Source organism: Megascapheus bottae, chromosome 6 (assembly GCF_031878675.1).
Source record: "Megascapheus bottae isolate mThoBot1 chromosome 6, mThoBot2.hap1, whole genome shotgun sequence".
Classification (NCBI taxonomy): domain Eukaryota; kingdom Metazoa; phylum Chordata; class Mammalia; order Rodentia; family Geomyidae; genus Megascapheus; species Megascapheus bottae.
In genome coordinates, this window is record NC_143514.1 from 28,094,883 (window position 1) to 28,120,099 (window position 25,217).

Sequence of the window (25,217 nt, forward strand, 5' to 3'; positions counted from 1 at the left end):
CTGGTAAATGAATCAAATTAAGAGTGTTGTTTCTATGTGCATGTCTAAGGAGCCAGGTTTGGCAACTTGCTTCCAGAGTGGAAAGCTGCCATAGAGAATGTCCAGTTTAAACCAAATCTCCTTACCTTGTTATAACTCCGTCCAGCCGAGTCCTTTTCACTAGGTTTCAGTTCCTGCAGCTGTGCATCCAGAATGTCCACCAATTGCTCCATCAGTCTCACAGAAGAACTGACATCTCCTGCAAACACGAGCCCCTTGGTATGCTTAGCCAGTTCATTGGCAAGACTAGCAGCATTTTCTCCACTCCTGATCTGAAATGACAATTTTGCTTATCTCAGTAAGATTTCCTATTCTGTTTGTAGATTTTACTTCTCTTTGAGTACCTCTGGGGTGGGTGTGGAAGATCGCAAACAGTCAAAATCTGCAACTAATTGAGACCAGTAACTTTCTCTTCATCTCACAAGATTAAAGGTTTTTAGATCCTCAATACACAAAAGAAATCCTCATTCAGACAAGGAAAAAAACAAAACAAAACAACAACCACTCTTCCCTATAGTGCTCACTCTCATTTAATGCCACTATTTTTAAATGCGTATTTAAAAAACTCTTATTTATATATGAAGGTAATTAGTATGATCCACAAAGTTATTATCTAGTGTTCATTTCTCCAGAAAAGCAGATGAATAGGAAGAAAACAAGGCACTGCATGATAATGAAACACTCAAGTTACCGATGTCTTTTAAAGTCATTTATAGTTATTTTATCATAATCATGTGTCATATGAACATCTGCTTGCATTCTGTGGATTCAGTCACTAACTAATGAAACCTGATTTATTAAGCCAATGCACTATTTGTCTTGTGAACATCAAAAGAAAGAGAATAAACTAAATGTGAATGAAATTAAATTAGTATGTATTCACTAAAAAACTTAACATAGAAAACACCAGGCCCTAAAACACATGTCACTTTCAATAAATAATTTACAGACAAAACTATGCATTATATATATATACATATATATATATATAAACTTTTTTTACTGAAAAATGAGCAATGGAGCTGAAAGTTAGAGTCCTAAATCATCAATGTGTATCATAAAAACGTTCCAACCTACCTTCTGAGCCAGCTGATTTACCCAGTGTGAGGTACAGTTGCTAAGATCAGGGCCCTTAGGGTTCCATGTTCCAGTGGAAATCATGCAGAGATATGAAGCTGTTCCTACAACAGATGTAGAAAACAGAGAAATTGAAACCATTTTTCTGCATGTATTGAAGAAATCAGCTATGATGATTCTGGTCTGTGTGTTACATTTTCCAAAAAATGCTAGTTGGAGCCGTTGACAGTAACTAACCAAAAATGTAGAGTACTATGCAGATTATAAACAGTAAATATATAGTCAGCACAGAAACATCAGATATTTACAACAAATAACATACAAAACCCTTGATTTTCTTGAGGCTCAACCAAAGTGATAGTTTTAGTGAGAAAAGCAGCGGTAGGTGAACCTTACAAATGTCCTTGAGCAATAAATAAATAAATAAATAAATAAATAAATAAATAATCAGTTCTTGACCTAGGCCTTAAGGAACAAGCAGTAATTCCAAACCTGACCTTACATGACACACACAGTTTAAAACACATTTAATCTTTCTACAGATGCTATATTACCAAAGAAACAAAAATAATAAAAGTCTGCTATGATTTAGTGTCCCTGTCTTCAAATACAATCCACTTCAGTGTGATTCAGACCTTACTAAATGTAAAAGCGTATGCATGGTATTTTACAGGAAATACCTCTTGTCCCCTTGGGACATGGTCGTTCAACCATCACTCCCCTTTGTGTTTGAGGCCATTTTATTCCCTTCGCTTCTAATGCTTCGCAGAATCTCTCTGGCAGGGGAAAAATATTTGTTACAGGAGGAATTTTGGTTGTAGAAACTGCTGGAGGTGGTTTTGTCCCTTTGCTTCCTTCGTGTGATCCAGCTACGGTTGTGCTCATGGGGCCTTTCTGTGAAGTAGTGCTTGTGGTTGATACTGTGGTTTTGAACAGCTCAGCTGAAGAAGTTATTGTCACAGCTGTGGTAGGCACTATGGAGAAAAGATGAGTGCATTAATCTCAAGCACACACCCACATACTGGTAACACACATGTGAATAAGTATACTTGTGTCTGTGCTCGTGTGTGCGTGCACACACACACACACACACACACACACACATACGCCTCTTACCCTCTGTTTGCCCATCAACAGACACCTACTCAAATATTAGTAGAATAGGATGAATCTTTGCAACTATTATAACTTATTGATAACACAGCCTGAAAGATTATAATTTTCAATGTAGTTTCTTCATGTATGATTCTGTTGGATTTCCTTTTAAATTAAATACTTGAGGGTGCAGTTTAAGCATACTTTCATTATAGACCATCTAACAGGAAACAAAAGGTAAGCTAACAATAAGATTCTACTCTTTTATAAACTCATACTCTATAAACAATTCACAATGTCAATGAAAGTATGACTACAACTAAGATGGTAGAAGACTTAGTCACCTACTCTACATCTTGAGGAAAATAAATAGTGACATCTTTCCACCCAGCAGCCATTCTTGCTGGAGAGACTTTAAACATGCCTGGTTAGTTCCAAACAGAAGATAAGACTGTCATGCTGTCTTATTAAGGACCTATCTTGGACTCTGACATTTTTTTACTTTTTGAAAGGAGTAGCAGCTAATTCTGGTCAAAAGTAATAATATATTCTGTTACCAAGATAAAAGGATCAGAACATATACTGCCTAATTTGAAACCTGCTTTCCATATCACACTGACTAAGAAAATAAAAGAAACTATAGCCAAACATTTCAAAGCAGAGCACTTTTAAAGAAAAGGTTATTTTTACCTCCAACATTATTTTCAAACAAGTAAGTCTGCTAAAAAGAAAGAAACTCAATGTTTTCTCTGTAATTTATTACTTATTTAAGCAGCACCAAAAATTGAGTAAAAATTTGATTATCTAGAATTTATTAGAAGAATTTAACACTAGTTTCTAACAATGCTTAATGTATGCTTTATTCATATTATGCATTGCATTTAAATTGTACTGCCAACTGTCACATTCAAATCATAAAAACTGATCATATTTTAATTTAATCTTTAAGAGTTCATGTGGTCATTCTATGTCTAATATTTTAAGTTCTGGTCTACAACTATTTGTATAATTCTGATACAGTAGAGAAAATACTGTAAGGCAAGGACTTACAAATATCTTTTCTTGGGGGGGGGGGAAGTCATGAGGTTTGGACTCTAGACCTGGGTACTGTTCCTGAGCTCTTCAGCTCACGGCTACTGTCCTAACCCTTAAGCCATTGCGCCCCTTACAGTTTTCTAGTGGTTAATTGGAGATAAAAGTCTCAGGGTCTTTAGTGGCTGGGTTGGCTTTGAACTGCGATCCTTAGATCTTAGCCTCCTGAGTAGCTAGGATTTCAGGCATTAGCCAGCATGGTTGGCTACAAATTTCTTGTTATCAATAAATATACTGTATTGCTTTTTCTCTTCAATCGCAGGAGAAAGTCTTTATGTACATGTTTTATTTTCATAACACCATTTATTGACATGATGAGCAGTGCCTATGTGTATCAGTCAAACATCATGCCTAGCCAGCTGTAGGAGAAACCTATTCAAACCTGTCTATCTTTTTAGTAAAGCACTTGCCTGACATCTTGTTAAACCTCTGTAATTTTCTTTTGATTACAATGCAGCTAGGCTTTCAGTGTTTTTTCAATTAACATTTGTCAAAAGCATTGCAATCTTGCACAGAAGTGTCAGATGACTGCCACAGAATAGAGCCTTTGAGGGGACTTAGTAAAGGGCAGAACAGAATGGTTCAGTGTTATAATACCTTAGGTATCCTGTGACACTATATTAATTAATACATAATTAATCAGTGAAATATGTATACCATAATTAGTGACTTGTTTCTAAGCATTGAAGATTTTGTAATAACTGAGACAAAGCAGCCAATCACCTCCAGTAAATAAAATGTTCTTCAGTTAGGTACCCATAGGCTGTTCTTTTTTTATGGGGGAGAGGGTGTATTTTCACACCTTTGCACCTTTTGATTGTCAAAAGAAATCTAAAGAAAATTGATACATTAATCAAGGGTAAATCAGTGAAATGTTGGGATTTCATGGAAGTAAAATTTTAAGTTTCTACACTAAATCCTATAGGAGAACAACCTGAACTTCTGAGGTTTGGCAATATTTCAAGAAATGCTGAAGCTGGAAATACAGAGATATTTCTAAATGTCTTATTTCTTCTTACAAGTACCAGGAGAACATCTGGTGGTGATAAAGGCTTGTACTTATTCAACATTTACATGCCAGATGCTAGGCCAATCACCATTCATGGATCAACAGATCATATTATTCCTGGGGTTTTAACTCAAGGCCTTACTTACATATGTTAGGCAAAAGCTCTAGCCACTTGATTCATTCTCCTACTACATTTTTTAAATAGGAAGTCACTTTTTTGCCTAGAAAATCCTAAATGGCAAGCCTATTTACTCTTCTTACAGAGTTGAAAAAATAAGTGTGTACCAGTGCTTTTTATTGCTTGAGATGGAGTCTAGTAAATGTTGTGGCCTTGACTGGCCTCAAACTGTGATCCTTTCCACCTTTACCTCCTAAGTAGCAAGGATTATTAGGATGGATCACTCCACTGGTTTGATCTCACCTTTCTCAGAAAAGATTTCCACAAACCTTGAAAACGTATACCATCATATAGAGTAACTTACCTTTATTTTATACGATATCAGAACATAAGATTAAAGCAAAACTTTCATCATGAAATCTACATGACAGAAGGTTCAAAAGTTGAAACACACCTGGCAAATAGTAATAAAAGCCATAGGGACTCCTGCTAGAATGATAACTTTAAGCTAAACTTTCACTACATAGCTCTGTTCTTCAGGTAATTTCACCCATCCAGATGCAATGACTTAGCAGTCTGCCTACCAATTACCATCCAAGTATAAACACTCAAAAGCTGTGCAACCATAATACATTTAACTGAGTAGCCATGAAGGCTTCAACAAATACCCAGGACTGTCCTATTTTCTGTGGTAGTATAAATTAAAAACATCATTACCAGGTTTCTTTCTGCATCAAATAGATTTGGGATAATTCACGAGGGATAACAATCTTCTCACTGAACTTCCAAAAACTCACCTAATTTTCACTGAGGTAACTCCAGCTAAAGTGAGTAAGTGAAAATGAACGTTTAACGTATATGTATTTAACATCTAAAAACTGAACATGCTTTAACGAACACTCAGGGGTGGTTAGGGACTTGAATTCAGGGTCTGAGATTTTTATTTATTTATTTTTTTTTTTGCTCAAGGCTAGAAGCACTCTACTATTTGGGCCCCATCTCTGCTTTTGGCTTTTTAGTAATAAACTAGAGATAGAGTCTCACAGGCTGTCTTGCTGGCTTTGAACTGTGATCCTGAGTAGCTAGGATTGCAGGCATGGGCTACTCAGCTAAGAACATTCAATATTAATGGAAGGAGATACAGGAAGTATATAATCTATGCTAAATATTTCATTCATATAAACAAAATTAACTCTTGCTAAAATATTTCCCTCAGATTACTGGAGTATCTTTGTTCACAATTAAATTTAAGATATATATTGAAAAACTTCTAAAATTCAACCCTCTATATTTCATATTTGGGATGTAAGATTTGTCAGCAGATTAAGCAATTATAAATCAGAAAAAATGAAAAACAAAGAGTTAAACCAGTAATGGACTGAAATAGGAATATCAGTCTTAGTTTAGGGAAATGAAGCAAATATAACATGCAAGAACAAGAAAAAGCTAAAAACTCAAAGACAAAACAAAATTATGCCTCAGGTTGTTAGAAACAGAAGAGCTTGGAATTATAAATGTGAAAAAACAATCGGATCTAAGATCCCATAATGGAAAAGAGAATGAATAGATAATTTTACCTCACTTGTTGCCACATACATTGTAGCACATTCAGTCCATAAAACATTTTTCACTCCTTTTTTTGATACAGGGTATAGCTCAAGCTCTTCTTAAGCTCACCATCTTTTTGCTCTATCATGCAAGCATTCAGTTGTTACTAAGATTCAGTTCTTACTAAGATTTTACTTAAGGATTTTTGCTAGTAACTGTTTTATGAAATTAAATACTTGATTTCTCTGGTTGTTCTGTCCTCTCACTTTGACTCTTGCTTCTAAGAAAGCTGACAGAGGCTTATTGGGATGCCCTGAACATTTATACTGGAGGTTTTGCAAGGTCTCATATACAGGTACATGGATAGCATACTTCAAAGGGACAGAAGCACATGAAGGAGAATTATAAGGAAAAAGAATAAGAATATGAATCAAATGCAGCAAAATAAATTCAGGTCACATTTTTATTATTACTTAGGGCTTAATAAGGGGTTAATATGAATTTCTGTGTTCTGTGAATAATTAAGATAATGTTTAAGGTATATGTTCAAGTTTCTCATTTTCAAAGATGGCAACTGGTCTTCAGAAAAAATAATCTGAATTATCAGAGCCTCTTGATTGGAAATACATAAAAAATATTTACTAGTACATATACCACATGTAGAGAATGATACTGCTACTTGTTTCTGTTCATTCAAGTATTCTTTGGCAAGTAGCATCTCTACTCTTTATTCATAATTCTTCGATGGTGCTTGATTATGAATTTTTAGGTTTTAAAGCATTTTCTATCTTTTTTCTTCCTAATGAAAGTAAAAGATTTACTGCCACCCTAGAAAAATATAACATTTATCAGGGTAATGAGGGTTACACAAAGATTAACACAAGGATCCATAAAAATTTTAGCCAGTGTGTGAAATCTACAATGCTTGAAGCTTGACTTTTGAGAAGAGTGAGAGATACAGAAGCACATGGTAATCTCTGAAAAACTGAGATACACAAAACACCCCCAATTGCTGGCTTCCTAACAGAAAAGTAAAAGGTTTCATTGTTAAAAATTGAACAATCATATATTAGGACACAAAAGATCCTAGATATATCTCACAATAAGTCATAAGGACATTGTTAGTCATATTTTATGAACAAAATTCATATAATTTCATATTCTATACTTTTAATAGAACTGCAATTACAAAAGACTGATTTCTCTGGAGGTTCTAAATGTATGACAATATTTAGAACTTACCAATGGAATTTAAAGTGAGTGGTTATATATTTCTACATATGAGTACACTTAAATGTGTATATGAAGATTGCTTTAACAAGGTAAGCATAATGCATGTTCCACCTGGTTAATAGATTGATGTAATCATTTCAAAAACTTTCCAGTTACTTAAATTTTTTGGTATTTTTATAATTTGGAAATTCCAATTAACACAACAAATACTCATATCTAAAATCTTTAAACATCACTGTTTAAATAGAAAAGCAATTAGTGATAGTTCTATAATATTACATTAAAAGTTACTCTATTGTCATAAGTATGAGGTAATCTTGTTTTAATAAAATATTTAATTTATTTCACAAATTATTACTCATGTACTTATATTACTTAATAGACAAAACCTTTTCAAAATATCTACCACAATATTGTAATTAATGTTCCTTCAAAAAAAGTACTTAAATAGAACACAAATTTTAAAATACCAACAGATTTGTCATCACAAATCATATGTTGAAATAATTTAATGATTGGTCTGTGCATGACCAGAGAAATTTTGAAGATGACATTTAGAGTCACAGAATTATTGACTTATACTGGCACTGATTTATCAGAAAACAAAAATGTGTGATTTTATGTGATGAACTAGAAAGATGTTTGGAAACTCTTCCTCCCACAGAATATATACCAAAAGTCCAAAACAGTTACAACTGACATTGTACATCAAACCTAGCTAGGTCCCTTGAGAATTCATAATACACATTTTCCTCTAACCACTGGCGCCAAGAAGTTAAAAGGTCTGCACATGGATTGTAATCAATCTAGAAGTCAGGTGAAGAAGGGGGAGGAAAAAAAGCTACAAACAAGTTTGTATCTAGTATTACATTTTTTGCAATGAAAAACCAAACTGACTCATGTTGCCACCATTTCTTGAAGCCACCATTTAAATGACTTTCAAAGAAGAAAATTGAACAAAATAAGCTAAAATAGAGAACATTATCTTTTGTGCTTTAACTAGGAGAAGGGAAGAAAATAGGTGGGAAATTACAAGTCTTTTAAAAGTAAGCAGTTCACAAATGATATAAATACTAACAATCAAACTTCCTTCCTTACCTTGGGCAGGATCAGGTGGTCCAAACTCCAGAGAATATCGCAAAATAAAGTTATTATTCCACACGTAGAGTTGGTTATCTCTTGGATTGTAATCCACTGCAGCAATGTACTGGTACTGGTTGGGAAAGGGAATGTCTACATATTCGCCCCGGTTTAATCGGGTATTGTAAATGTAATCTATTGCATTCTTGCCTGTTTCACTTTCATTGTCTTGATAAACTGACCTGACCACATAGAGGACTCCACATATCATGAAAGCATTTGAGGCAGCACGCTTGTCATATATGGTCTCCCACGTTGCTTCAAATCGGAGAGTGTATGGATTCAGTTGACTAATAACGATCATGCCATTGTTCTGTTCAGTGGCATAAATAACCCATAAGCCGTTTTCATCAACTGCTAAGTCGATATCAGTTTTTCCTCCCCACCTATACGGCGAGGTATCGTGGTAATTGGCATAGTTAATTATGGCCTCACCACTCTTAATTCTAGTCCTCAAGTCAAATTTCACAATATTCCTTGTTCTTTCTTTGTTAAAAAAGACAGCACCATCGTACACCACAAATCCAGTACCATCTACTCGATTTGGAAGTTTATACGTTGTTGTCTGGCGACTATTTTGGAAGTCTTCTATAGAAGCATATTCTATTAAAGTATCAGTGCGATAAGGAGTCCAGGGCATGAAATAAATTTTATCTGCAGCTTGAAGAGGGTCTTTGCACCAAGCACCTGCCTTTTGTTCAGCTTCATATATAAGCGGTGCATCCACAATTGCTTTCAGAGTCCCAGGGCACACAAAAACTAACAGTCACAGAGAAAAGACAAGAAGTAAGCAAAGTTAAAAAAAAAATAAATTACTTAAGCAAAAGTTTTATTGATTATAAACTTAACCAAAAAAAGAAGATATATTTTATTAGCATTTGATTTTTCAAAAATTACACTTAATGCAAGGAGTACTAGCATACAAAGTGGCTGGGGTTGATTTCCACAAATCCAAACACCTATGTTCTGCTCATTCAGAATTTAAAATTTAAAAGTGTTTTTATCTTATAATTTGTAATACATGCTTTCAAACTTCGAACTTGTAATAGTGTGCAGTTTTTTTTGTAGTCCAAACTCTATGCCCTCCAATCCCTAGCCCATGTCTAAGACTCCCCAAAAGCAAAACCATAAAATAAGGCAAATAAGACCGAAAAGCATGAAGGCTTAATTAGAACTTCAACAGAAGTTATAAGTGTTTCCATTCAAATATAAATATTTGGAAAATGTAATTAGGAATAGAGAGAAGTAAATACAAGGAAAACAGTAATGGAAGAACCAGAAGGACCCCGTATAACCATGGCATGCTATGGAGAGGGTTCTGGAAGCCAAGCAAGATGACACTTATTATTAAAGAAAATGTCCAAGGGTGTTGGAAAAAAAGAGATAAAGGGGGGGGGAAGAAACAAGAAAGGGCAGCTCCCCCACGCAGACTTCAGAATTTTTACCCCATCATCAGATTTAGCGCCCATATAATCTCATTGCCAACAGTCGACTTCTTTATGAGGTGCATGTATGAGATCCTGCTGATTATTTTAACATAGGAGTGTTGTGGGGAGAGGGGAGGGAGGAGGTTAACATCCATAAGGCACATAACAAGGAGCTGGGGTTCAGGCTGAATACGTTATTTACCTTTTTGCTCCACTTCTATTTTAAGCATCGGAAGAAAAATAAAAAAAAGGTGCAAGGAAAAAAGAAAAAAGATTAAAATAAATTGACTATTAGTCTAAGATTGAATTCGTAACAGATGCTAAATATAGGAAGAACAAGTAGCTGTACTACTTTGGATAAAGAGAAACACACAGGAAAACCTAGCAGGAGAAAGATTCTAAAGTTACATAAAAGAACATGGATCAATCATTTTAGTAGATTAAGGAGGCAATACAAATAAGTTGGCATGTTGCTTCACTTAGTGTACCTGAATAAATAATGAAACTCTTCACTAATGTATGCTACACATACTCATGCCTTTCCAAAGTCACTCAGAAGTCTTATCAAGTTTGCCTTTATATATGTATGCTATCAACATAAATGCATGCAGAGGTGTATCAAGCCCATTTATCTAATGTGAGCTCAATTGTAACACTGATTAAATACATATGAATAAAAAGAAATTGCATTCATAAAAATGACCATTCAATTTTAAATTTGGGTCAAATTTAGCAACAACATTTTTTTCCATGAAAATAGTTTTTTAAAGACAGATCTTACAGTTAAGTTATTCATATTTCAATAGTTTTTCTACTTTCTGACATCTAGAAAAGCCGTTTCTGACATCTAGAAAAACCCATCTTAGCAATTTAAAATGCCTCCTATTCAGGAATACATAAATCTCCCCTTGAGCCAAATAGGGATATTAAAGGTTGAAATAAGGTAATGTCTTTCTTGCCCAATAAAGTTAGCATATTTACATCTTTAATTTACATACACATTCTAGATATTTTTAACTTTCCATATCAGATATATCAAACGTAGTAATATTAAGACTATTTAAAAAAAAAGTAAGCAAAATACATACAAGGGAAAAGCAAGCACAGTAGGCAAGGAGAAAAAGGAAGAAAGAATTATGGTTAGCTTATTATGACATTTTCTATAATCGTTAATTTACACAAAAAGCAAGCGAGCATGCAACAGCAATCATACTGAGCATTCATAGCAAATACCTTGACTCCACAGACCCAGAAAAGGTATATGCTTTCTTAAAATAAACCTGATTAGTACAGTTATAGGAGTTAAATTTTTTTAAAAAAATAGAAACCCTATAAAGGTATGGATTATGCAAAAAAGGTGCAAATAAGATACTTGTTGGTAAATAGTTGGTAATTAGAAACGGTAATATTATTTTAGATTCTATTTGGACTTTGAAGTATGTTGCCTGAATTCATATGATGACTCCATTGAGGTTTGTGTTTCTCCCTCTTGTCTTATTAAAATGCATCAGAATGTGATAACGCTACATTTCTAAAGTGATTACTCAAAGTATTGCCTTTGCAGTAGGATTTCAGATTCATCTTTTAGAATTAAAATTCTAATTACTTGTGGAAAACTTTGGGGAGAACCATCTTGGCATATAACCTGCTTTAAACCAACTTGGCCCATTTAGCCACTTTCAGGAAACATACTTGCTCTATAATGTGTAATGCTGACTACATCTCACACATAGGAGACATTTGGGGTCACTGTGTTAGGAATATTTGTTTATAAAACAGTTGTCCTAAAGTGACTCCTGAGTGGAAATCATTATTATACCTGCTTAGAATCAATAACGGAAGGGCGTGTTGGAAAAATGAGGATAAAAAACATCATTAGTGTTGTGACTGCTCAGACTATTACCTCAATATAGTTGTTTATCTTCCCTAGGAAAATGATTTTAGTAAAAAACAAGCTAATCCAATGTAATGATGGGACTAAAACAGGACACTGAAAAACGAGCTCAGTAAAGAAAGTAAAGGTGTATTTTGTTTATAATTCATTCAAAACAATGGGGGTTTTATGTATTGGATGCACAAAGATGACTGTGCAATTACTGAGCAAAATATGAAACAGGAAGTTCCCTTTATTTACAACTAATAACATATATCAAGGGAAAAGTAAATGGGTATAAAGTTGTATTATAATGTATAATTCTGATGAAAATTGAACAATAACATCCAATAATAAGTTGTTTTAGTAAATAAAACCTTTGATGATTGGAGAATGGCTCTTCAAAAGAAATTTCTATGTAATCATTTTTTTGTGAAAACCAAAGAACAGATTATCTGTCAGTTCAGTGAAAAATCTATCAACTACGAGAGTATAAAAGTGCAATGAAATTAACAAAGTCAGCATTCTTTCTCACATGCTAAATACAGGAGCTTTCTTTAAGAGACTGTGTGACTTCAATCATAACAATGCATTTAGTTTTCTGTACAGCAAACATATAAGTGCATGACCCACCATCAACATCAGCGAAGACTACATGGATATGCAAGACAAACTGTGACCAAACTACTTATACCCTACATACTCAGTATCTGAAGTGACACACTATTTCGTTTTGAATAATCTCATGTTCAATCATTGCTATCAACTTAATAGTAAAGGTTTCTCATGAAATAAAACTTGTAGCCCCATTATAATATAATTCTCATATATACTAAGAATTTGGCATAAAGGAAAACAAAATGAAAATAAAACTGTTACATGCAAAATTCTAGTATGATTACTCTCATTTATCCTCCAAGATCCTATGACTTAAAAAACTATACATGTAAAATATATGTAATTCTCACCACTCTGTCAACAATAAAGAACTCTCCATTCATTTCTTTTTTATGCAAATATTACACAGGCAAGTACAAAAGCCACATAAGTATGCATATATTTTCATGCTCATAAACATTATAATAATAAACCAATAATATTATTTTAATGTTCTTTGTCTAACAAATTAATTATAAAATTTTCAGAGGCTGTGGAAATTTTCTATTCCTATTTTAGAACAGGAGGAAACCATTTGAGATATACAAGCTCTTGGAGGATTTGCTGTTAATAGAAACTGACTGAGTCAGGTGGTTATAGATTATATAATAAATCTTATCTGATGGTGACAAATAAATAATGTGTGATAAGAGTATAAAACACACTATTAAGAGTATAAAACACATATTGGGAGAGAAAAAGATAAAAGTACAAAATAAAAGAACGTATATAAAAAAGAAGCAATAGACAATAGGAAATAAAAAGAAAGAAAAACAAGGAAGAAATAAGAAAAACACTAAAATACCAGGAATAACAGGAAAAAGACCATTTCTATTAAAAATTTGTATTTGTTGAAATCTTATAATTAATAGTGTGTCACTGCTGTACAGTATATAGGAATTATTATTTCTATTCTTTATCACGGAGTGATTTATAAAGAAAAAAAAGCCATAGACTTATTTCTACCTCGTGCAAACATCTAGAAAGGTAACAGCAAATTAATTACTGGGTTGATTTTTGTTTTATTTCAAAGGACAAAAACTTGAAAGAATAAATACTTCTCTGAGTATAGCTATTTGCAAGTTTAGTGCACAATGTACAATAGTTCTGGAGAACTGAAAAAGTAAAATTTTGAAAGTTAGATGTTCCAGAAGACATCCACATTTCTTTTCTTAATCAGCGCAAGAAATTACTTAAGAGTCTGAAAATAATACGTGCTTAACACTGTCTTGGTCTAGAGACTAGGTTACAGGAACTGGCTCCAGAAAGACAATTCTTGGCAGCTCTGACTGATTCCACTGTTTGGGATTGGATGCTGTATTCCTTTTCTAATTTGAGGACAGAAACCATGCTGAATTCAAGTGAGAGGGACTTTACGGAACAAAATTGTGGTTAGCTCAAAAGAATACCATGTTCCTCTAGTGGCACAGAAGAGAATGATTATGTAAAGCCACCAACACTACACACAGGAGAGATGAGATAAAGATCAGTGCACTCAGTAGGCTTCCAATCCTACAAATGTTACAGAAAATACTGAAAACATAAAAAGCATCCATTTCACAGTAACACAGGAACACAGAAGAGGGATGAAAAGAAAAGATCATCTGTGTTTGGCCTTTAAATTGTGATACCACAAAAAGACAGTTATTAAATTTGTGGCAGAAGAAGACAATGAGGGTGCCTTCATCATATGTGTGTAAGAATGTGTTACTACCATGTGGATGTAGCACTTGTATCAGAATGTGGCCCTTTTGTGTTTTTGATGTTTGGATATAGGGTCTTGCTACCCAGTATCCAGGAAAGTCTCAAACTCCAGGGCTCAAGTGAATTGCCTGCACCACCCTTCAAGTAGCTGAGATTCCAGGTTCCAATTGATTTTTCAGGGATAAATGTAGAGCTGTCTCAAATCAGTAAAAGCACTAACCTAACACTTTACATTTCTAATGTCTACAAACTAACCTGACAAGATACCTATTGTTTTTTATTTAGAAAGACAATGCTATCAAGTACGTTTGTAAAAATTAGGTAATACATTCAAGATTTAAGTGTCTGAAATGTTAAATTTTTCATTGAATGTAAAGAATACAGTGTAGAAGCAGGAATCCAAGATTAAAAGGAAAATTAGATAGTATTAGGGTATTAGCTAGAGCCTATCTAGAAAAAAATTAAATTGAATTTTAAATGACTCCTTGCAGGATCTTAAAAATGTGTCACCCAGAAATATATGTAAGATTTTTCTCTGACTTTGTTTAAAAAAAAAAAAAAAAGCATTAAAATTTCATCATTGGGCCTGGGAAAAAAAGCATCCACCCAAAGACAGAACAAAAAGGGCAACACTTCCCGTGGACCCTGCAGTAGTAGCATTTACCAGGCACTAAAGTTACCAGGACAGCAGGTAGCCATTCAAGTAGCTCACGATTAAAACTGAAGTCAATTCCTTCTTTAGAAGACTGGGAGCCAAACCAATTTGTCAGCAACTGGTATTGGGCAAAAGTACAGATTTCTATCTGCCCTATTGAATAGCTAATTCAAGTTTGTTTTCTGGAAAAACACTAGCCTTAAAAGCCAAACACTTAAGAACACAGACAGACACTTGGCCAGCACCACACTATGGCTTCCTTCCACACTTCATGAAGCTAATTGGAGTCCCGAGTCTGTTAGTGCTCTGCATGCATAATGGTTTTGTAGGCCATAAACATATGCTTCTTTCACATGTGTAGACTTTCAGCATTAACCAGAAATGCTGGAGGAAGTGAAGAATATAAATTTCATACTTACTGTAAGGAACACATTCATATTGGACTTCAAGATATTTGTATGTTCCAGGACATGGGTCAGGAAACACATCTGACCCAGTGACTACTATACACTGTGTTCGATTGTTGCACCTAGAAAACAAAATGAATCAAATTTGTGTAATCTAACTTGCTTGTTTATATTAAGAAAAACAGTATGGAACTCTCCCGTATTTTCTTTAAGCAACTAGAAATACAGACATATAATGCAACTGATAAAGGTTATTTTACATTATCAAATAGCTATACAAGTATTACTAAGACATTTTCATTTGAATTTTTAATATACTCAATATGTAGTAGAAAGGGGGATTTATAAAAATATTTTATGAAATGAAATTACAAGCAAAAAGAAAAAATACTGTGAGTGGACTAACTGAATAGCTGAACAGGAAGCTTAATTACATATTTAAATACGTAATTACATACATATATAAATACAGATTTAAAGTTCCTTCTCTAGCATCCGAATTTATGTTACGTATTTAATAATAAAGGCACTGTTCTCAATGGTGAATACTAAATATCCAAGCTAATACCTTGTTTGTTTTCTTGTCCTTTTCCCTATTCCTAGTATTGAAATTGAACCCAAGGCTAGTAGTTCTTCTCATACATATAGTGGCCGACATGAATGACAGACTGCATTTAAAGCAGTTTGCACACACATACTATTATTACTTTTCATAGATCAATGTGCTCATGCTATGAATAACTATTGTTGAACCCCTGGTTCTTCTAAATTAATTTAACATTAAAAAACAATGCCACTAACTATTTATACACAACGGAATTCTATGCTACTGTCAGAAAGAACGACATCACCCCATTTGTAAGGAAATGGAAAGACTTAGAAAAAATCATATTAAGTGAAGTAAGCCAGAGTCAAAGGAACATAGGCTCAATGGTTTCCCTCATTTGCCATAATCAGTAGACACCTTGGGCTCTCCTAGCAGATGTTTACAATAGGGCAAAATCTAGATACATAAGGCCATATAGAATGAGGCTAAATGAAAGGACCTCCAGGATATGGAAACAAGAGCCATATACTGTGTGATTGTTGTTCTTAATGTACTATGTTATTTCTCATTTCTTTTGTTGTCCCTTGATTATCTCATATTGCTACTGTATCTTACCTTGTTATCTGGTATTGTATATATGTTTATTTGAAATAGGATAGGGAAGAGGGAAAACAAGATTAGGAGAGGAAGTCTGGGGAGGGAAATGGGGACCAAGACATGAGAAAGGGTAACAATGTTTGTGGAGTAATGCACCTTCTATCTGGCAAATATAATGTAACCCCTCTATTACAATGAAAAAAATAACATTAAAAAATAAAAAACAATACCACAAACATTATTCTTAAAATGTCCTATATGTTAGTCTAAGAAAGTATTTTCTTTTTTGTTGCTGCTGCCATTAAGTTATCACAATTAAAATTAAGTGAAAATTCTAGGCAAAGGATATTTAAGTCTTATAAATTGGTCCAGATGTTCTTTTTACAATTCTTGAAAAGGCAAGAATTATTTCTTTTGTAATTTGATTTGATTAAAATCCAAAAGAATGAAAATACTTGTAGGAGTTCTATTTTTACTGACAGTATATACATTAAAAAGGCAAAACAAGCAGAACAATAGCATTGCAACAAATTTTATCCAATAACTTGAATACTAAATATTTTATACTACATAAAATACCAACTCTACAGAATTACACTCTAACAGACTATGAATAAATAACTCAGTTTGGAAAACACCTAAGTATAAAAGGTACTGGAAGCTGGCACAGTGGCTCATGCCTGTAAACCTAGCTACTCAGGAGGCTAAGATCTGAGGATCAAACAACAACATAAAAGGACCTGAAACTCTTATCTCTAATTAACCTCTAGAAAATGAGAAGTGGTGCTTGGCTCAAGGGGTAGGGCAACAGCCTTGAGCTGAAGAGCTCACGGACAGTGCCCAGGCAGAGTTCAAGCCCCAAGATCCACAAAAAAAAAAAAAAAAAAAAAAGGTACTGGAAGCAGAATCATGGGAGGGAGATATGGTTTCCACTTATAAGGAAATGGAAAGATTTGGAAAAAAAATCATATTAAATGAAGTAAATAAATCCAAATAAACATTGGCTCCATGGTTTTCCTCATTTGTAATAATTAGAAGACATCTAGGACTCTCCTAGCACAGGATCACAATAGCTCAAAAGCTATGTACATTTAGCCATTCAGAATAAGACTAAACGAAATGAACTCTAGGATATGGAAGCAAGAGGTTTATAATTTGTGATTGTTATTCTTTTTTTATTTTTTATTGTGACTAAAAGAAGGGTTACATTATATTCACCAGATACAAGGTACATAACTTCACAAACATTGATAGCCTTTCTTATGACATTGTATGATTGTTGTTCTTAATGTACCACATTAAGTTATTACTTTTCTCTTATTCCCCCCATTATGGTTTATCTCATGTGGTTACTGTATGTGACTTTGGTACCTGGTATATTGTATACACATTTATTTGAAATACAGTAGGGAAGGAGAAACAAGATAATTGGGATCGGGTGGAGGGAGGGAAAAGGGGGACAAAAACATGAAAAGGGATTTCGGGGTTCAAGAAGAATGTACCCACTACCTGACGAATGTAACTGTAACTTCTCTATACTTTACCCCCAAAATAAAATACATTAAAAAAAAAAGGTACTTTGGGGCTATTTCACTTTAACACGAAGGTGATCTTACTAAGGAAGTCAAAATGTAAAGGAGTTACAAGTTTAAATAGCTACACTGTATAATTCAAAATATACTACAATATTTTCAAGTGAGTCTTACAGATAAAAAATAAATTATAATATTTGCTGTAAAATATTAAAGTAATCCCAACTTCTAGCATGGTTATTCTATGACATATTTTCAAGAATACAGATACTGTAAACTGGGTAGTATTCACAATGTTATGATACTTTTCCTGCTACTCTAAGTTTCTTTGAAGAAATATTTCAGTGCCTTACTGCCATTTGGAGTAAATTAATGATTTCAATATAAATCACAGAACTAATAACAGGCAGAGTTAAAATTTCTGAATAGGTCACATGTAATGTTTCAAAGCAATGTTCTGGTGGTTCATTTTTCTTCTGTTTTCAATTTTACAGCTGTTAAGAAATCTCAACGCCTTTATTTAAGTTGCTTCATTTCCCTGGAATATTCAAGACTAACCTGGTCCCCATCAAAAGTTACAATCTTTTCATTTCCTTTCTTGTATGTATCTACACCTACAGGGATCTTCATTTCATCTTAGCTTCACAGCTCTCAGATACTAAGAAATGTAAACTCCTACATGTTTAATATCTCTTTCATATACTCCCTTGGTATACATCTTTGTAACTACTTAACCAAATTGTATTTTTCCAATAGTTATAAAACATACTCTCATTGTAAAAACTCTATTAGAACAAAACTGCACTGGTGAATAAATGGTTTCCTATGCCACATTACCTTCCCTTCCCATCTTGAAAGCTCCTCTTACTTCACCAAACTAGGGACAGGTATAGAAGAGAAGAAAGTGGCTTCTAATGAGGTTGAAATGAAGCAGGGACATTAGGATTTGACAAAAGTGGCTCACAGAGGATACAGAACAAGAGACTTCAGAATTTATCCCATTTTGCCAAAAATAAAGAATGCATTGAAGATTACCAGAAGTAACATGGGGATTAGAATTCTTCCATATTTCTCAATGTGGACCGATAGTAAGTTTTATAAGAAGTGAAGAAGCCTGTGAATTCTATGATTTATTTGAAAGTATACCAGTAAGATCAAATAAACAAAAGCCTATATTTAATTTTTCTAAAGTAACTGTATTAGTTGTCTATCATTATGAGTTCAAATGGAATTCCACAATTACAGTACTTTATACTAACCACATACATATCTTTATAAAATCGCAATATATAAGCACTCACTCTAAGATAGTAAAAAAAGTTTTAAATCTGCAACTATAATCTCAACTAAAATTAAAGAAATAATAAAATAATAAAATTCCCACACATTCGCACGCATTTCTAGAGTTCATCTGTTTCCAAAAACATTCATTCTACATTTGAAAATGCTGGATATACTTACATAAAGACACAGATATATGTAAATATGGGATGTGTATACATGTATGTATTATTTTCTTATACTCCACTTTCATATATATATAAAGAATGCTGAAAAATCCAAAATTTTATAATTAACCAACAATAAAAATTCAACACAAAAACCTCAATTGTACATAGATACACAAAATTCACAGTTATATACAACAGTATCTATTCAGGCAACTGAATTAAACTTTTAGAGAACCACAATACAGAAATGAAAATATTGACTGTGAACACTCTTTATCCATTGAAAGATCAGCTCTGCGTTTCTGAGAAAAATGTAGAAGACAAGTAACCTAAAAAAATCTTTAAAATTAAAAATTATTTAACTCGTATGCTGTTAGGAAGATTGAAAAACTGTTAATTGGTATGTCTTTAAAAGACAAGTAAGAAGCAATTATTCAATCAAAAACTGCAGAGCAAATTCCCACCAAGGGCTCAGCTTCAGAGAGAACCAAAGTCAAAATAAAAGAGGTATTCAGTAGTTATTTTCTAAGAACTAGGCCTAAAGCCTGGCATGAATTTCATCCTTTTCCTACCCATTTAAAAAAAATATAACTGATACTTTTCTGTCTGTCACGCTTGTTTACATTAGGAAATGGAATTTCACTTTTATAATACTGTGAGAATTCAATCTAAACTTTTCTTAAATAGTGAATACAGGAGTAGAATATAAATGAGAACAAGGCAGAAAAGAAATGGTTTTAAAAAAGTGGGCCTTTGATGCCAATTTTAAGGAAAAGTGATTGTTTCTCTTTAAAAAAATGAACTAAACACGTCAACTTACCAATCATGGATCTTATGGCTGTTTTGTTTATAAACATGCACTGTTGAGTTAGGATAGCTATAGTCATGATTCCAAAATGGACCTGACAGCTCAACTAGGAAGAGTAAATAAAAGAACAGATTCAGAAGCTCTAAAGGTAAACATCCAGTGCTGGACATTGTACCTGTCTACCACTGAAAGTGATTCTTAATTGGTAGAGGTGTACTAGGCAATAGATGCTTGAAAGAGGAAAAATATTAAGTATTTTGTGTAAAACTTCATGAAATGTATATGAAATTGATAATGTGATAAATAAAATTTATCAAAGTATGTATATGTCATTGGATTTAGGACAGTAATATTTCTCCTTTCCAATTTCAAGTGTAGGAATCAAGGGTTCTAATTGTTCATACATTGATCAATATATCTAATTATTTATCAATTCTTGACATGGGAGGTCAAATGCTGCATCATAGTACAACCAGGTAATATAAAGGAATAGATGAGATGGGAAGAAACAGAGGAGAAAGACAAAAGAGGTGACATTACCCAAGAAGATAGATTGTGTACATAAACAGTTGAGTAGAATCGAGGGGCATGTGCAAATTATAGATTGACCTGCTTTTAACTCAGAATAGACAAAACACAGAATATAATCTTTTCTTAACTTTCTAACAATAAATCAAAAAGAAAATATAATCTTTGATAATCTGTCACTGCTTCAAAGTGTAATTATTAATGTCATTAAAAGTATTAGAGAATATAATCAACTGCACTATTTAGTTTCCTATATTTTAACTTTTGACTTGTAATGATTTAATACTTCCTAAAAGAATAAAGATAAAGTGATTCAATTTTTTTGAGCTGTTGATATATTTTAGATATGAGGCCTTTGTCTGTTGTTTGGTTGGTGAAGATCTTCTCCCACTCTGTAGGCTTCCTAATTAATTTACTAGCTATGTCCTTTGCCATACAAAAGCTCTGCAGTTTAATGCAGTCCCACTTATCCAGCCTTTCTCTGATTTCTTGTGATTCTTGGTCCTTATTAAGAAAGTTTCAACCTGTGCCAAGGAGACTAGAGTATCTCCTTTCTTATAAAGTTTTCAGTATGTCAGCTTTTACCTCCAGGTCTTTGATCCATTTGGAGTTAATTCTAGTGCAGGGTGACAAAGAAGGATCCAACTTTAGTTTTCTGCATGTGCTTAACCAGTTCTGCCAGCATCACTTGTTGAAGAGGCTATCTTTCTTCCATTCTATTTTTTTGGCTCCCTTGTTAAAGATTAGGTGGCCATAGGTCTGTGGTTTAATATATGGGTCCTCAGTTCTATTCCATTGGTCTTCAGGCCTGTTCTTGTGCCAGTACCAAGCTGTTTTGATAATTATAGCTCTGTAATAGTCTAAAGTTTGGTATTGAAATTCCTCCTGCGCTGTTCTCTCTGCTAAGAAGTGTTTTTGCAATACGAGGTCTTTTATTATTCCATATGAAATTTTGGATTGCCTCTTCTATTTCTTTAAAGAATGACATTGGGATATTGATGGGTATTGCGTTGAATTTGTAGATAGCCCTTGAGAAGATTGTCATTTTCACGAAGTTGATTCTTCCAATCCAGGAGCATAGGAGGTTTTTCCATTTCCTCAGTTCTGCTTTAATTTCCTTTTTTAGGGTTTTAAAGTTTTCATCAAAAAGGTCCTTTACATTCTTAGTTAAGGTAATTCCTAGGTACTTTATTTTCTTTAGGCTATTGCAAAAGGAGTTGCTTTCCTGATTGTTGCCTCATTCCTCTCACTGTTGGCATAGAGGAAGGCAGTTGACTTTTGAGGGTTAATTTTATACCCTGCTACCCTTTCAAAGTTTTGAATCAGCTCAAGGAGCTTGGGAGTAGAGTCTATAGGATTCTTTAAATACAGAATCATGTCATGAATCACTCCAAACTAATCTCCAAAGTAACAACCATCCCATTAAAAGATGGGCCAAAGACTTAAAGAAAGTCTTCTCTGAAGAAGAAACAAAAATGGCCTATAGACACATGAAGAAATGCTCAACATTTCTGGTCACAAAAGAAATGCAAATCAAAACAACACTAAGATTCCACCTCACTCCAGTTAGAATGGCCAGGATCAAGAAAACCAGTAACAACATATGCTGGAGGGGATGTGTACAGGAGTGTACTACACTGTTGGTGGGAGTGCAAACTCGTTCAACCACTATGGAAAGCAGTATGGCAGTGCCTCAAAACGCTAAACATAGAGCTCCCCTATGACCCAGCAATTCCACTACTTGGCATTTACCCAATCATCCAGAAACAAGGACATACTAAATCCACTAGCACAACAATGTTCACTGCAGCAAAGATATGGAACCAACCCAGATGTCCCTCAGTTGATGAATGGGTCAACAAGATGTGGTATTTGTATACAATGGAATTCTATGCTGCTGTCAGAAAGAATGACATCGCCCCATTTGTTAGGAAATGGAAAGACTTAGAAAAGATCATATTAAGTGAAGTAAGCCAGACTCAAAGGAACTTAGGCTCAATGGTTTTCCTCATTTGTCATAATCAGTAGAAACCTTGGGCTCTCCTAGGAGAAATTTGCAATAGAGCAAAACCTTGATACATAAGGCCATATAGTATGACGCTAAATGAAAGGACCTCTAGGTTATAGAAACAAAAGCCATATAATGAATGACTGTTGTCCTTAATGTACTATGTTATCTCTCATCTCTTTTGCTGTCCCTTGGTTATCTCAAATTGTTACAGTATCCCTTTTTATTACCTGATATATTGGATATATTTGTATTTGGTTATTTGAAATTGGATAGGGAAGGGGGGAAAACAAGATGATGGGTGGGGGTGGGGGGAGGGAAATGGGGCTCAAGACATGTGAAAGGCTATCAATGTATGTGAATTAATGCACCTCCTGTCTGGCAAATATCATGTAACCCTTCTATTAATTACAATAAAAATATGAAAAAAAGAATAAAGATAAAGTTTCTTAACTAAACACGCTCCAAAATTCATAACATTTAAATCATTTTAAATATGCTTCAATTTTCAACCTGGCAAAGTACGAACTTGTTTGGGTTAAAAAAATGAAATAAAATAAAGCTGAACACAGTACTATATTCAACCTGAGAATTTACATACAACTAAAATAAATCCAATAGTAAATGTTTTGTAACACCATCATGTTCAAATAGTATTCCTGATATCAACAGTCATAAAACTTGCATCATGTTCATGAAACCATCAACCACAACAAAGAAAATTCTAAATACAGTTTATAGGTCCTAAAACTGATTCAAATGAGGCAAAACACAGAACTTCAGTTGTTACCTACAATCTTACTGTTACAGTATTTCTATCTTAAATTGGGGAAGAAAGTGATGGGTAAAAAAGTGTAAAGTCACATGTTCAACTCTAAAAGCAAAAGGAAAAGTATAATAATTTGGGGGATTAGTAGCTTAATTCATTTTCTGTGCAGAGAGAATGCTAATATATTACTAGCAAAATTTGGAGTAAATATTATTTTAACTTAATGTTATTGCTCAGACATATATGCATAATTAGTAAGAAAAGAAATTTTTTAAAAATACTTTTAAGAAAAATGTAATGCAACTCTTGGCCAACACAAGTGCCAATAGTAAAAACTAATATAAACATTATGTTTTCTCTTCCATATGTAAATAATGTTACCAAGTTTTTATATTAGATTTTAGGGAATCTACATGGCTTTATAAAATTAAATATACTGAGTAAACTATGTATAATTGATAAAAAGGGCATTTTATGACATCATAGTATTATCATATATAGAAATCCTTTCCTTGAACCAAAAAGCAAACAAATGGGCTACATGATACAACAAAAACAAATGCAATTGAGAGTAACTGAAGTATATTTGAAGAAACACATTTAGTCATTTGGTGTAAACAAAATATTTGGTATTATCTTACTAATGAATCATTAATTCCAGACAATTATTAACATATACCTTTTCCTCCAGTTTTTAAAAATAAGTGAAAGACATTACAATGCACACATTAGTAACCATATTCCTTAAAAATATTGCATTTAAAAATAGAGGATAGTGATATTCCTGCTGGTAATGGTTGAGAAATAAAATTATTTGTTAACTTGTGTTTATAATAAGGTTTTTAAAGTAAGAACTGGAGCTGAAAATAGCTTGCTTACTTATTTAACTGTGTTAATCTGTGAGTTCATAATGTTTCAACCTGAGCTTTCAGACATATTAAAACATACTATCTGATTTAGAATTTTGATGTTATGGTTAAATGAGATACTGTAGAATAACTGCACAATGCTTCTCTATCAAATCTGAATTAGTTATGAAAAACATCAGTAGCACTGTCCCCAATATAAAAATGGACACAGTTTACAGGCCTTACAGGAACATCTAGTACTGCGTACATTCTTCCCTATGGACAGTTTTAAAAACAAGACAAACTATTCACACAAATTTGGTTTCCTCCAACTCTTAAACTGTACAATGCTCAACAAATTGCTTTTACTCTTCTTTTGATTATCTTATGCTCATTACTACACTTTACCAAGTGCAAAGTATGGAGATGAGATTCTACATGTAATCTATTGTGAGACGGGTTTTAATCAATAGTCTTGTTCTGCTGATTAAGCAGGGCCTTCTGTTTTGGCAAGATAACATTAGTTTCTCCAGTCATGCTCCAAAAACCACTGGCAATCTCCAGCAGATCATTAGATATGCTACAATAAAACTTTGGTGCATTTTCTTTTCTTCCTTAAATTACTTCTTCACTGTCCCAATGTTCCTCCCATCACCAAAGGCATGCATTCTTATTGCAGTTCCCCTGAAACTTACACTACAGCTATGTCTTCAGGCCATAGGATGCCATTTTCAACTGAAGCTTCTACTTGAAAATATAAATTAAGAAATTTTCATTATCTCCTGCCAAGGGCCATTATTCACCACAGTTCCAAGGCAGATTAAAAATGCAAAATCTACTGACTTGAACAAATACTCTAGCATTCAACAGGAAAAACTCAATACATTATGAGAGAAAATAAATTCAACCTGGTTTCAATTTAAAATTATCCTCTAAATATCAGTCCAGTTTTGTATCAAGCCTGTACATGTATACGAAGACCATCTGAATAATTTCCTTTTCTAATTAGTATGCTGATTTTAAACTTCAATTACAAAATGCTAACAAAGATAAAT

At 33.5% G+C, this 25,217-nt stretch overlaps 1 protein-coding gene across 5 annotated transcripts in view; it reads right to left on the reverse strand.

Moving 5' to 3' along the window:
- Adgrl2 (adhesion G protein-coupled receptor L2) overlaps nt 1–25,217 on the reverse strand; it is a 184,415-nt gene that overhangs the window by 36,279 nt on the left and 122,919 nt on the right. For all 5 annotated transcript variants that reach the window (XM_090334540.1, XM_090334542.1, XM_090334541.1 and 2 more), the window contains exons 4-8: nt 15,087–15,196; nt 8,310–9,110; nt 1,797–2,090; nt 1,117–1,220; nt 126–311 (exon numbers count right to left, since the gene is read on the reverse strand). In XM_090334540.1, coding sequence (XP_090190666.1) covers nt 126–311; nt 1,117–1,220; nt 1,797–2,090; nt 8,310–9,110; nt 15,087–15,196 — 1,495 coding nt within the window. The remainder of the gene's footprint in view (nt 1–125; nt 312–1,116; nt 1,221–1,796; nt 2,091–8,309; nt 9,111–15,086; nt 15,197–25,217) is intronic.